Source organism: Phalaenopsis equestris, unplaced genomic scaffold (genome assembly GCF_001263595.1).
Source record: "Phalaenopsis equestris unplaced genomic scaffold, ASM126359v1 Scaffold000054, whole genome shotgun sequence".
NCBI classification, from domain to species: Eukaryota; Viridiplantae; Streptophyta; class Magnoliopsida; order Asparagales; family Orchidaceae; genus Phalaenopsis; species Phalaenopsis equestris.
In genome coordinates, this window is record NW_018164496.1 from 486,536 (window position 1) to 499,115 (window position 12,580).

Below are 12,580 nucleotides of genomic sequence, written 5' to 3' on the forward strand. Positions count from 1 at the left end.
TATGGTTTAGGGTGGGAGTTGAGTGCAGTAGCTTGAGGGTTGGCTGAAGTTTTGTGTCGAAAATTATATTTGTGCCATAACTGGTAGACAAAATGAGATTTTTATTGCATATTTGTCTGACCACATTTGTTTTACTTTTGGGCGTAACACTCGTAGTGAAATTCTTATTGTTGGATAAGTTCTTGTTTAAATTTTTTGATCGTAAGGTTGTGTGTTGTGTAATCTTGGTGAATTTGTTTGCCAAATTACACTCTTTTGCAATGTAGCAAAGAGTAGAAATCCTTCAATGTAATTGGATTTAATTTAGTGCGATATTATATTTTAGCTTGAGCATTGGCATTGTTTTCTATGAGTAGCTTGACAATTATTTTTCCACTTTATAGCAGTAACTGAACTGTAATAGTTTGAGACATTTATTTTATCTATTATTTTTCATAAACAGTTCTATTGCAAACTGTTTGACCAAACATGGGCAAAATGATCATTTATTCAACAACAGCTCCTAGTAAATTGTTTTGAATAAGCTGCCTCAAACAACAAGCCAGTTTATTCTGATAATATGCAGATTATCAGTTTATCAGGATAATCTGCTTATCAACAGATTATAAATAATCAACAACTACCTCAAATAGACCCTAAGTTCGAACAAGATTGGACCAAAATAGTTTGTGTCAAATATCCGCGAAATAATGCCTACGAAAGCTACTCACAACGAGAGATTCAGAGGTGTTTACCTATTTTGCGATCCAGAGTGCTCCAAGAGATGCATCACACTTGCTTAATTACATATTGGGAGTTGACCTATAATTCTCTTGATACATGGAGCCTTGCTTGTATTAAAAGTGACAACTAGCATATGACTATAAAAAGGTAGTTATTTCACATGGGAATACTCGATGCTTTCAAAACTTCCACTGTAACAAACTCATCGGCATTTGAAGCCTCAAAATAACCAAATCATTCGGACGAGAAATCCTGATACGTCAAAACATATATGGGCCATAATAGCATATGACAAATTGTCGTATCTCAAACGACCGACAACTCATCAGCAATCAGGCTTTCGAGATGATATCAACGAATGTAAAATGAGCTACATGGCTCAACAAAGGTGGTCAAAAGAAAAGATGAGTAATCCCTAACTGGTAGAGGTAGCCAGATCGAGGCATCATAGACATGTCATCCCAAGCCACTAATACCCTAAGAATACCTAGTTGTAATTGAAGTTGATGACTCGTAAATTATGTAGTTTTTGTACAGTGACTAACATATAAAAGGTACCCACTTACATCACAACATGTACATAACATGGCATAATCATCAATATATAGTTATGTATTATTTTACTTGACTCATATAAACATGTCATCTCGAGCTACCCCACCCATCCAAGTATCTTACAAGCTAAGTGATTAAATTGGAACACATCACTTATAGGTAGTTTATGTTTACTAGATTGTTCATGAAATTATACACATTGTTAGATCCCAAGGTCATGTATGCAAAAAGTTGTTGCCCCTACAAAAAAAATGCACATACTGATCAATCAATTTGAATTCGGAAAGTAAACTAATTTAAGTGATCGTAAAGGGTCAATGTTTATGCTGTTATGGATTTACTAGTTCGGGAGCTATATGAGATGATATGGCTATTGGAAAATTTAAATGCATAATTATGCATGCTAATACAAGTTGCATCATTACATATTACATGATTGTGTGCAAATGATGTAGAGTTGTTAATGATTTATAAAATAATGTCCTTGCTATATGAGTCTTAAACCTTTTGATTGATTTGCATTGCATGTGTTAGCAGCTAAACATCCAAGCTTATGTCACGTTAGGGTGGATGGAATGCTATGCAAGATTTGTGGTAAGAATGCGTGAGACGGATAATAAGAAATATATTAGAATCGTGTGCTCAGGAAGAGACATGGATGGCTATTTGTGGAGATGGTTCATTTAGTTAGAGCACACAATATATCTAGCAACTTGGGAGGCGAGTAGGTTTTTATAAATGTTATAAGGTATTTAAGTCTTAGTAAGTAGGGGGCTCAAGTGCATCTAAAAGTAAAAAATGAGAAATTTATGATATAGGAAATTTAAGGTGGATTAGCTATCATATGGAGGAGTGAGGTGCAACGGTAAACATTGAGAGACATGTTATGCCAAGTGATATAACTCATAAATAGGTAATATTTGCATAATAAGAGAATATAGTGGTATATGCTATTAAGGAGTATGGCCTACTGTGGGATGTAAATTTTAATTGTGTACGATGTTTTTAATAATGGAGGATGCTAGAAGATAAAAGGTTCATTATCAATTCATATAAGGAATAAGCGGATTATATTTTGGCAAACATTTAAAAAAAATTCATATTACTTTTATTAAAATACTTCACCATTGAATGAATCAAAATTGCAGGCAATTAAATAATTAAGTTATTTCTAAATAATTTTAAAAATTTAATATATTTAAGTGATTGCACAATTAATTTTTCTTTTATTAATATAGATTTAGATATTTTAAATTAATAGGCTGATCCCATAAAAAAATTCAAAATAATCATAACACGCAAACTAATACAAGTGTACTGGATAAAGTCACTGATGATTGCCAAAATCAATTAATTAGTAATCATGATCATGATAAGATACAAATATTTAAATGGAGACTGCGACCATGGAAATACTTGTACGATCGGATGAAGATCATGATCATTGAAAGTCAGGCATATAAAATAAAGTTTGATTGGGCAATTAGCACAATGTATGCTAGAATCGAATGAGCCTAGAAAATAGTAACTAATGTACATTGGACTACTTCAACAAACAAGCAAGAGTGTATGTGATATTATAATGTGGTTTTAATTAGGAGATTAAAAATTGATCCATTGGCTATATATAGTATCTTAACATTTAAAGTAGTAGGCTTGAAGCTGGTCAAAATATACATGCAATGATTGAGATTGAGCATGACAAAAAATGAGGTTAACCGCAAACATTAAAAATTTAGATATAATGCTATAGATAAAATTTTTGTCTCTCATTGGTGCATTCTTATGTCTTAATTAAAGAAAGGAACGTTGAGATGATGCTAGCTTAGATGAATAGTTATCTATATGAACATTGGTACTTGCAAAGAAATTAAGAGGAGCCATGGAAGTTCTAATTATATAAAAAAAATGTTAATAACTTTTATAGTGATGTCTTGAATAGAGAAGAGGACTCCTTTAGCAGTAAATACATAATTAATTAAGTTATAATTTCTTTTTTCCTTCTATATATAATTGGAGAAAATCAATATTATTTCTCATGAGTAAGTATATCCATCTTAGATTGTTAAGAAAATTACGATAATCCTCCATATTCAAACTTATTATATTAAAACATCAATAAGCAGAAAAAGAAGAGTCGAGAGTGTTAGGCTATTCACTAAAAGAGAAATTTCTTTATATTGCACCTTCTTAATGAGTCTAATGGAGTAAGTGAGCTAGGATGCGTTATTAGAAGATGGAATTCTAAGGGAGGCCTCAACAATGTTGAGTTTTTTATAAGGAATAAATATATGGTCATTATAGACTTATATTAATATGCATTTTTTAAGTTTTAATAATTTTACTTATAAACATGTATTTAGAAGTTAAAACGATGCCCATATAGATGATGCAAAGGGAATTATTAGGCGGCAAAAATGATTTGTAATAAGAATGAAATCATAAGTATCACCACTTGTCAATAGAGATAACTTTGTCTAACTCAATTATGTTTAGAGAGTTGGTTGATGCAATATTAACAGGAATGACCCAATATACAAGTAGGACAACCTTTAAGGGTTCATAAATTTAAATCTGCTCATTTTCTTAATAAAAAGACTAAGGGTCCGTTTGATGCAACTTATTTGGTGTGGTGGCATGTTGAAAACGCACCTGGCCTGTTTGGGTAAATTGCATTTTAGCAGCGTATGCATTTTCAAAATGCTGAAAAATAGTGTTTTCATACCGTATCTATCTAGGTGCGGTGACAACTTTCTGGGTGCGTTTTGACTTTTCTAAAAAAATAAAAATTTATAATAGTCATTGCACCCAACTTATCAGCAAATTATTTTTAATCAACTTATCAGCAGATTATTCAATAAGCTGTAGCTGCCACAAACACACCATAAGTAAAAGGATACGCTCCTATTTGAAATTTTTAATATATAATTAAAGTAACCCGTGGTAACTAAGTCAAAACAACAAGGTTAGAAACATTAACAAATTATTTCTTTCAAGTGCAACTTTACCCAAAAAAAAAGGCTATTGTGATAAAAGCATAAAGTACTCAATTGAACACAAACTTTAGCACAAAATAAGATATAATTTAACAACGAGGCAATTAGTAATTGACAAAATCAACCTTACTCGTTACCTTAGAAATTTCTTATTGTGTTCATCAACAAATACAAACATAAGAAAATTTTACATGCATGAAAAATATTTTCTTAACAAAATAAAACACAAGTCATTTTTTTCTTAGAATGAATGCATTCCCGTTAATGAACTACACGCTGACATCTCAAATCATGTTATAAACTGCCATACATAATAAATAAAGAGTAAAAATATAAAAATATATATAGAAAGGATCCATTAATTTATGAAATTTCATATTTATTTGATTGTATTGAAGAGATAATTATAGAGAACAACTTAAAAATCACATACTATAGAAGAGCTAAATCAAAGCCTTTGATGCCTAGAGAGAGCCCATGAAGTGAGAATACTTTTTCCTTTCAGCAAAAGACAAGAGAATTCAATATTTGAATTATTTTGCACTGAATTAGTCGTACCAATGGGGCAAATGATTCGAACCAAGCTCGAGAAACAATTGACTGGAGCTTGAGCCTCATTAATTAATCGAGTTTGAACTCAAGCCCGAGCTTTTATGAGTTCAAGCCGACTCACGAGCTAATTTATTTACTATTAAAGAGAAAAAAATAACAATAATTTAAGTTGGTGTCAAAATAAAATGATAGAGTGAATAAGTAAGTAGGAGAAGAATAATTTTTAAATAATTTTTAATAATTTAAAATAAAACATTAAGTTTTATTATATTTTGAGTAAATATTTGTACTCATTATTTTATAAAGAGTGGACTCACTAGCCAACTCAATAAGTTTGGTTGCTTCAGCTTGAGATATTAACTCATCAAGGTCGGCTCAACAATAACATATCAAGCCAAATTAGAGCCGGCTCATGAGTCAATCTGGTTCAGTTACACCATAGTTGCATCTTTTGTAAGACATTTATGATTTTTGGAAAAAAATATTTTGTGTCGAGTTTGTATACATGTCGGCTCCATACAGAATAATGTTATATACTATAATACATATATTATACATAATTATATAGTAATAATGTTATACATATAAAAAAGATAATATTCTCTCTAATTTTTAACCCAATGGAATACATGCACGATCGGAAGGGATCATTTTGGCGGGCTACTTCTCCGGCCCTATTGCTTTTCCTCTTTCCGACTCCTGCGGCGTCGTACCGCCTCCCAACATCTCACCATCTACTTCTCCTCTCATTCTCTCCTCGCCCTTACAACGTTTTGCAATCCATATGGAGGAATCTAGGATTTTCTCTGAGCAACGGGCGAACCCCGACAGATCGGCCCCTGGAGTAATTTCGAGGATTCGTCTGGAGAATTTCATGTGCCACAGCAGCTTACAAATCGATTTGGGAGACTGGGTGAACTTCATCACAGGCCAGAACGGAAGTATTTCCCTAGAACCATAAGCTCCTGTCCGAATCCAAAATCCGCGCGCTTCTGTTGCTTGACCCATTTTGTTGTCTAAAGGTTTGTTTTTTTTTTCTGCTCATTAGGTGGAAAAAGTGCGATATTGACAGCGCTTTGTGTGGCGTTTGGTTGCCGGGCTAAAGGCACACAAAGGGCGAACGCTTTGAAAGATCTCATAAAGACTGGATGCAGGCAAGGCGCTTCAGTCACATAGCATTTTCTTATAACGTCTGCATGCTCTGCATCTCACTAGTTTTTTGTTATTCAGCGTTGGTGGTTCTTATGGCAAAAACCAATTATTTCCCATCTTAGCAATTCGTTCTAACGACAAAAAGTGTTTCTTTGCCTCTTTGATGCCGACGCAAAGATTCACAAACAAATTATAAGGCTACGTTACATCTACTTTTGAGGACATATACTTGTTGTGCCAACCCTTGGGTAACTCATTACTGAAATTTAATAATGCACGCTGATTAGCATATATTGAAATTAAGGTAATAGTAAAAGAGGTGTTTCGGGCTAATATAGTAGAGATGGATGATACACCAATGCAAAGAATTGAGATAATTAGGAATAGCTGCATAAATGCCGTTGAATTTCTATGTATTTACATAGCCAACTCTCAAACTTTACATATATGACACTTTATCTATGCATGAAAAAGTGTATTTTACTTCATAAAAGTTACTTATAGTTGTATTTTTGATGTGATATGAAAAAATTTAAGTGTCATGAATATAAAAATAAAATTATAGGAGTTAAATATGTAAATGCATAAATTATGTGGTATATATGTAAATGTCCCTATAATTCTTTAAGAAAGGTAGGAAGAAAAATGAATAAATCAACAATCATATGAACCAAAATTTTGTACATTGATTTGAGTAAAGGTGGAGTTAAAAATTGAAAAAAAAAAAAAAACATCACCAATGCAGGATTCAATAATTGAAGATTTAAAAAATCAGCTCCTAAATTCATCAATGACTCGTTGTCCTTACTATTTTGTTTCGGCTTCTTTTCTTTATTTCTTACACTATCGCATTTGAATTTGATGGTAACTTGGTTTTTGATAGCTAAAAAAACCTCTCTATATTTGTTTAAATCCTTGCAGATCAAATGAGATTACAAAAAAGTTATTCAAGAAATGCCAATCTTGCTTTTGAAAATTCATTTCTTTAAAGGAACTAAAGTAAAGTAAAATTCATATTATTTGGCATTCATGTATAAAATAAAGGCACAAAAAAAAATTACATGAAATATAAATTAAGCCATAGAAGTATAAAACATTATAATGGTAGAAAGTTCTAATATGACATTCCTTTGAAAACATATGTTAGAACATTCTAATTATTTCTAAATCAATATTTTCAAAATTTTGACTACTATGAAAAACTTTGATACCACGTGATTAACAACAGTGACAATTTGGAAATTAGTTCGTTCTTCTTAAACTCCAAATTTTCTTGTAACTTAAGGAATATGAAGCTAAATTTGAGCCCTGTTTTATCAATCCTACAAATAGGACATCTATTATTTTTTTTACTTTTCACAATTTAGTTACAATGATTGCATAACAAAATACTTGTAAGTTTTAACACTAGATTGTTTATACCAATAGATTAGATAAGGACTCATGATGGGTATCTCAACCTTTAATTACTCGTTCTACAGCTGATATGCCTTATTAATGAGGAAATCATAAAAAGCTTTCAAAAATGATCATATTAACTTTCTCTCAATGGAGCTGATCAAACTCTTGCATCTAATATGCTTTGAGCTGCCGACTAAATATTAGTGGCTATAGAGAGGTTTGGAGAAGGCCGAGCTTATGCAATGCACAAGGAGAGGAGACTGAGAGGAGCTGGAGGAGAAGGGGAGTCTGTGCTATGATGCTGTTCGTTGCTTGCTTCCTGCTTGACGGCAGGAGTGAGCTAAAGCCTAAGCGTGAGGGAGGATGATAGCCGAGGGAGCCAGGATGGCGCAAAAATTAGATAGAGCACTTGAGGGTTGGCGGGATGAGATTGAAAACATAGGGCGGCAGAGTGGAGGGGCAGAGGGAGTGGGATACGTCTGAAAGTAAAACCTAACAAATATAAAGGGGGCTCAATTTAATTTGGAATTTTACACTAAAATTTAGTGATTTTGATTATTGAGAAATTATGGCAGTTTGATTAATAAAATGAATTTATAGAAATAATTTAAATTAAAATTAAATTCAGTCAAAATAAAATAAATATCTTAAAATTTCAGAGGCACAATTATATATTTTAATGAAGCATATAGTCAAATAAAAATATAAATAAATGATAATATATATATATAATCTTAAAAATCCACCCTTGGTGAATGCTACATCTTTGAAATGGACTTATATTAGTTTGTCTATGTCCTGCTATTGTGAAAACCTGCATTTCAATTCATTGTTTTTTACTTGTTGTGCTTAAAACTAGGTTCAATGCCATCTATCTTGTGAACACCGCAATAAATAGCTGAAGTTCGAAACTTATGATATATTTAAATAGTGTGTTTGGTGTGTTGTGCGTGTAAACTAAAAAAATGAAAACCATGTTAAAAAAAATTCAAATAAGCATGTTCTATTGACAGTGAAAACCACTATGTTGTATTTTAATTTAAACATGAAGTGCTATATTCTTTTTTTATTTGTGGAAGGTATAATCTAAAAATTTACATTCTTCATGGTATTTTCTAAGTCGTTACAAATAAATTTTTTCATTAAACTGGCAGCTGTTGAAACAGTTACAAAATTCATGCAAAATTTGATCATTGTGGTTCTAATGATTGAGAAACTGAGTTTGATTTGCTTTTTTTGTTTAGTTTAGACCAAGAAAATGTAAAAGATTAAAATTTTGCTCAAAGTGGATAGTATATTAACTTTTCTTCTTTCTTTCCCCTCCCTCTTCTGTCTCCATTCCTCCCTGCAAACTACCTACTGTTATAGTTCCTTTTGAAGAGTAACTTTTTAATGCGAATAATGAGCTGTGCAATTTGTATTCTATTAGTTAAAAGCTAAATAAGCATTGTCTCTATAAAATTACGGTAGCTGATGTATCTATTAGTGGGACTCTGGTGCCTTTAAGAAGAAAAAGGAAATAAAGTACAGCACAAACTGAGTATGCACAAAATTTTCACTGTAAAACTCAAAAATTTTCCCCAAGACCTAAAGTTCATATTTTACAAGAGAAGCCCAATTTTGTGCAGCATAGGCATTTCTTTTTTCAAAAGAAATTTCATTTCAAATCTTTTAAAAATTCATAACCTAGAAATTGTATGATGATAAAGAATTTTTAAAGATTTTGGTGCTAAAGAAACGGCTATATATCTGCACATTCCTAAGATGAAGGTTAAGTTGCAGTGTTACATTTTTTAATTTTGCATGACATTTTACAGTGGAGGAAAATGCATGGCTTTTGTCATGGAAAAATATCTCTATTCACATTTTGGCTGATTGTTTTCTAGAGGGTTCTGTGTCATGGACATAACTATTATTAAATTGCAGAATACATGGCCGGTAATAATGCAGTTTTTAAGAAATAGTGCCTATTTGATTATTCCCTTTCTGATAATTTTTCGTTTATCTATCTTTTAAATCCAATCTATTTTTTTTTCTAGTAAATTAAAAAGGTTATTGCAACACATGAATTTTCTAACTTTGTAATAGCTTTCAGTTTCAGTCATCTCGATCACTCTATATTATACTGAGCTATTTGTTCTTACAGTTATGCTGCTATATTTGTTGAAATTAAGAATGAAGGAGAAGATGCTTTCAAGCCTGAAACATATGGTAATATAATAATCATAGAGCGTCGCATTACTGAGTTGACCAGTTCGATTGCTTTGAAGGACCATCAAGGTTAATTTCAATGCTTCATTTTCATCCATTTGGATTTTTTGACTAAATTTTCTGTTCATACATTATTGTAATTAGATTAAAAAGCCCAGTCTATAGTTAAAAGTCTTGCTTACCAAATCGGATGCCATGCTGACATCATATTTATATTTGAGGGAAAAGCTGTAATCTTCTTATTGAGAACCGAACTCGATGTTTACAAGGATTAAGCTTTTCTAAAGGTGAAGCTTAACAGTCAGCCTGATGTCTTTTAGGTGCCATACTCCACACATATACTACAAGACTGCCATTGTGACGGCCCTATGGTGTTTATTCATATTAAATAAATCTGAGATCAGTTTGTGATAATTTTGACAACTCTGCTCTGATTTTACAGTTAATTTCAATTCATTACTGCTTTCTTTATTTATTTTCATCTACCAAATTTGAACTCCCCACTGGATTAACGTTCTTTTGACAATGTCAGTACAATACAGCTTGTTGATCTGGATAAACATGGACTTCTTTAATGTTTGATTTTGCTTCTAATAATAATTTACTTTAGCCAATACTTAAAACATCAGGTCTATGTTGATCAGTCATCTCGTTAATTGGAAAACTCTCTTCGTACTTCTTGATTTCGACGTATGTAATGTTTGAAGCATCAGCCAATTTGTAAAAACTTTCGGCACCTTGCTTTATGCCTTTAAAAGCAAGGTGTCGGATCTCTTAAAAGAAAGAATGTGAAACAAGTTTAGCCCGCTGCGAACAGTTCGCAAAAAAAAATGTTAATGTAGGTACTAAACCTTATTCTTTTAAGTTTTGATTTGTTCAAAAGGCATTTGTGTTGGTTTTGTTCACTTAAAGCTAGTAGTCCTCAAGCCTTCAGTGAAATGTTTGCATAATACGTTTGTAGTTCCTTATAAATCTTCTTTTATGGCCTGATTGAGGAATTTGCCCCTAGATTTTGGTTCACACTTCTTGTTTTGGATGCAAGGCTTTGGTCCAAGGCAGCAATGCCAATTTCCATGAAACACCACTTGGCTGTCTAATTAAGGGTTATTAATCCATATTCTTTTGCCAAGGAGCTTCCAAAATTCGGCAAGGGTGAAGTAATGCTTTTCTTTATTGGGCTAGTAGTTAATATTCCAATAACAACGATGACGACGACAACAACAAAGCCTTTATCCCACTAAGTTGGTTGGCTACATGAACCCTTTTTTTCCATTGTGTCCTATTGAGTGTCTTATTTTCATTTAATTTTAATAGATTGAGATCATTTTTATACAACATGCCTAAGTCTTTTTAGGTCTACCTCTACTTTTCTTACAAAAAGTCAAATCTAAAACATTTACTGTCCTGATAAGATCATCAGATGATCCAAAAACACATGCAAAAGAAAAAAAAAGATGCCAAAAAATGGTCGAAGTGCCTTTTTCATGATTCAAATAAATGCGTTGAAGGTTAATTACTTATCTCAGTCATGATAAAGAACTTTTGATTAATTTAATCAGCAGGCTCTAAATATTTAGTTAATAATATTAGCGATTTGGTTCGTGATAGAGAAAATAGTTAACATTAATTTGGAGTGGATAATAGGGGGAATGATGACTGATTTGATTAATTTCTAACGAGCCCATCATCTCTTGTTATTGCAAACTCTTGTTTACTTAGTTAACAGAGTTAGTGAGCTCAGCCTAATCAAATGATCATTTTTAATAATGATAGTTTTCATCCTTTTAAGGGGATTTTGTAAACATAGGATGAAGGTTTGTCCAAGAGATTAATTTTGCTAAACTATGTTAATTGAGGGCTTCAAGGCCTATCATGTGTGCCTTATTGTTCACAATTGTGCCATTGAGGAAACTCCAAGTTTTGAGTATAATTGTAATATATTGATGTCATTTTGTTGCAAATTATTCGGTTAGAGGGTAAATGTCACATTATTATTGTTTTGAGAGTGATCGTGTAGACCCAGTTTATATGATATTGACCTTTTATAAACTTTAATTACACTTAAAATTTTCATCATTGATAAAGTGGCGTGGAGGAGGTATGGTTGGATTGATTGCTATGAGCTTGGAATTGCCAAGTTTTGCTTGAGTATTTTTGGTTTTGTAGTTTATTATATTTTATATTTAGGTAGGGTGATTGGGTTTAGATAGAGTTGTATTTATTGTGATATTATTTTGAATGTGTCATCATCATGATTGGAGCTTGGAATTGTTTATTTTGGAATTTTAGGGCATTATAATAATAAGATATCTTTCCATTATTATTTAATATCAACCAACTTATCATTGAGTTTTTATTGTTGATGATTTGATTTTGATTGCAACCCCTTTGATAATAATTTTTAGTAAATATGCCCATCATAGTGGTAATTGTTAATGATTAAATTTTGATATATGTCATATTATGAACTCTGCTTGTGTGCTTGTAGGGGGTCAACTTTGAAAATTAGAAAATGAATTTTTCTTGTAAAAGGTCTGCCTTATGCAAATGTAAAATTAAATAATTTAAGCGAGATTGTTGATTGAATATTTAATTCTTACTGTACAAGTATTGCAAAGTGAGTAGTTGGGTCACTTGTAGAGGTGTAAATGGCCGAGCTTGAACGAGCCCACGACTTGTTCATGTTCAACTCATTAAAATTTATTTTTGTTCGTGTTTGCTCATTTATAATTCGAGCTAAAGAAATTGTTCGTGTTCGACTCGTTAACTTAATGAATAATTCAAACACGAGCTGCTTAACGAGCCAAACACGAGTTGTTCGCGAACAATGAGCTTTTTTGACAACCCTAATGTGAGATGGGATCGGGCCAGACTTGTTTTTTCTTTTGAGTGTTTAAATACATACCAACCAATTCCTACTGTTTACATATCTAACACTTAATCATTTATACCGCTGAAATCTTATATATATATATTTGCATATATATATA

The 12,580-nt window shown here is 31.9% G+C and overlaps 1 protein-coding gene across 3 annotated transcripts in view; it reads left to right on the forward strand.

Moving 5' to 3' along the window:
* The first annotated feature begins 5,456 nt into the window (after positions 1-5,456).
* Positions 5,457-12,580, forward strand: part of LOC110019259 (structural maintenance of chromosomes protein 6A-like) — a 51,930-nt gene continuing 44,806 nt past the window's right edge. For all 3 annotated transcript variants that reach the window (XM_020716868.1, XM_020716869.1, XM_020716870.1), the window contains exons 1-3: positions 5,457-5,767; positions 5,875-5,980; positions 9,526-9,659. In XM_020716868.1, the coding sequence (XP_020572527.1) occupies positions 5,611-5,767; positions 5,875-5,980; positions 9,526-9,659 (397 nt within the window). In that variant the 5' untranslated portion in view covers positions 5,457-5,610. The remainder of the gene's footprint in view (positions 5,768-5,874; positions 5,981-9,525; positions 9,660-12,580) is intronic.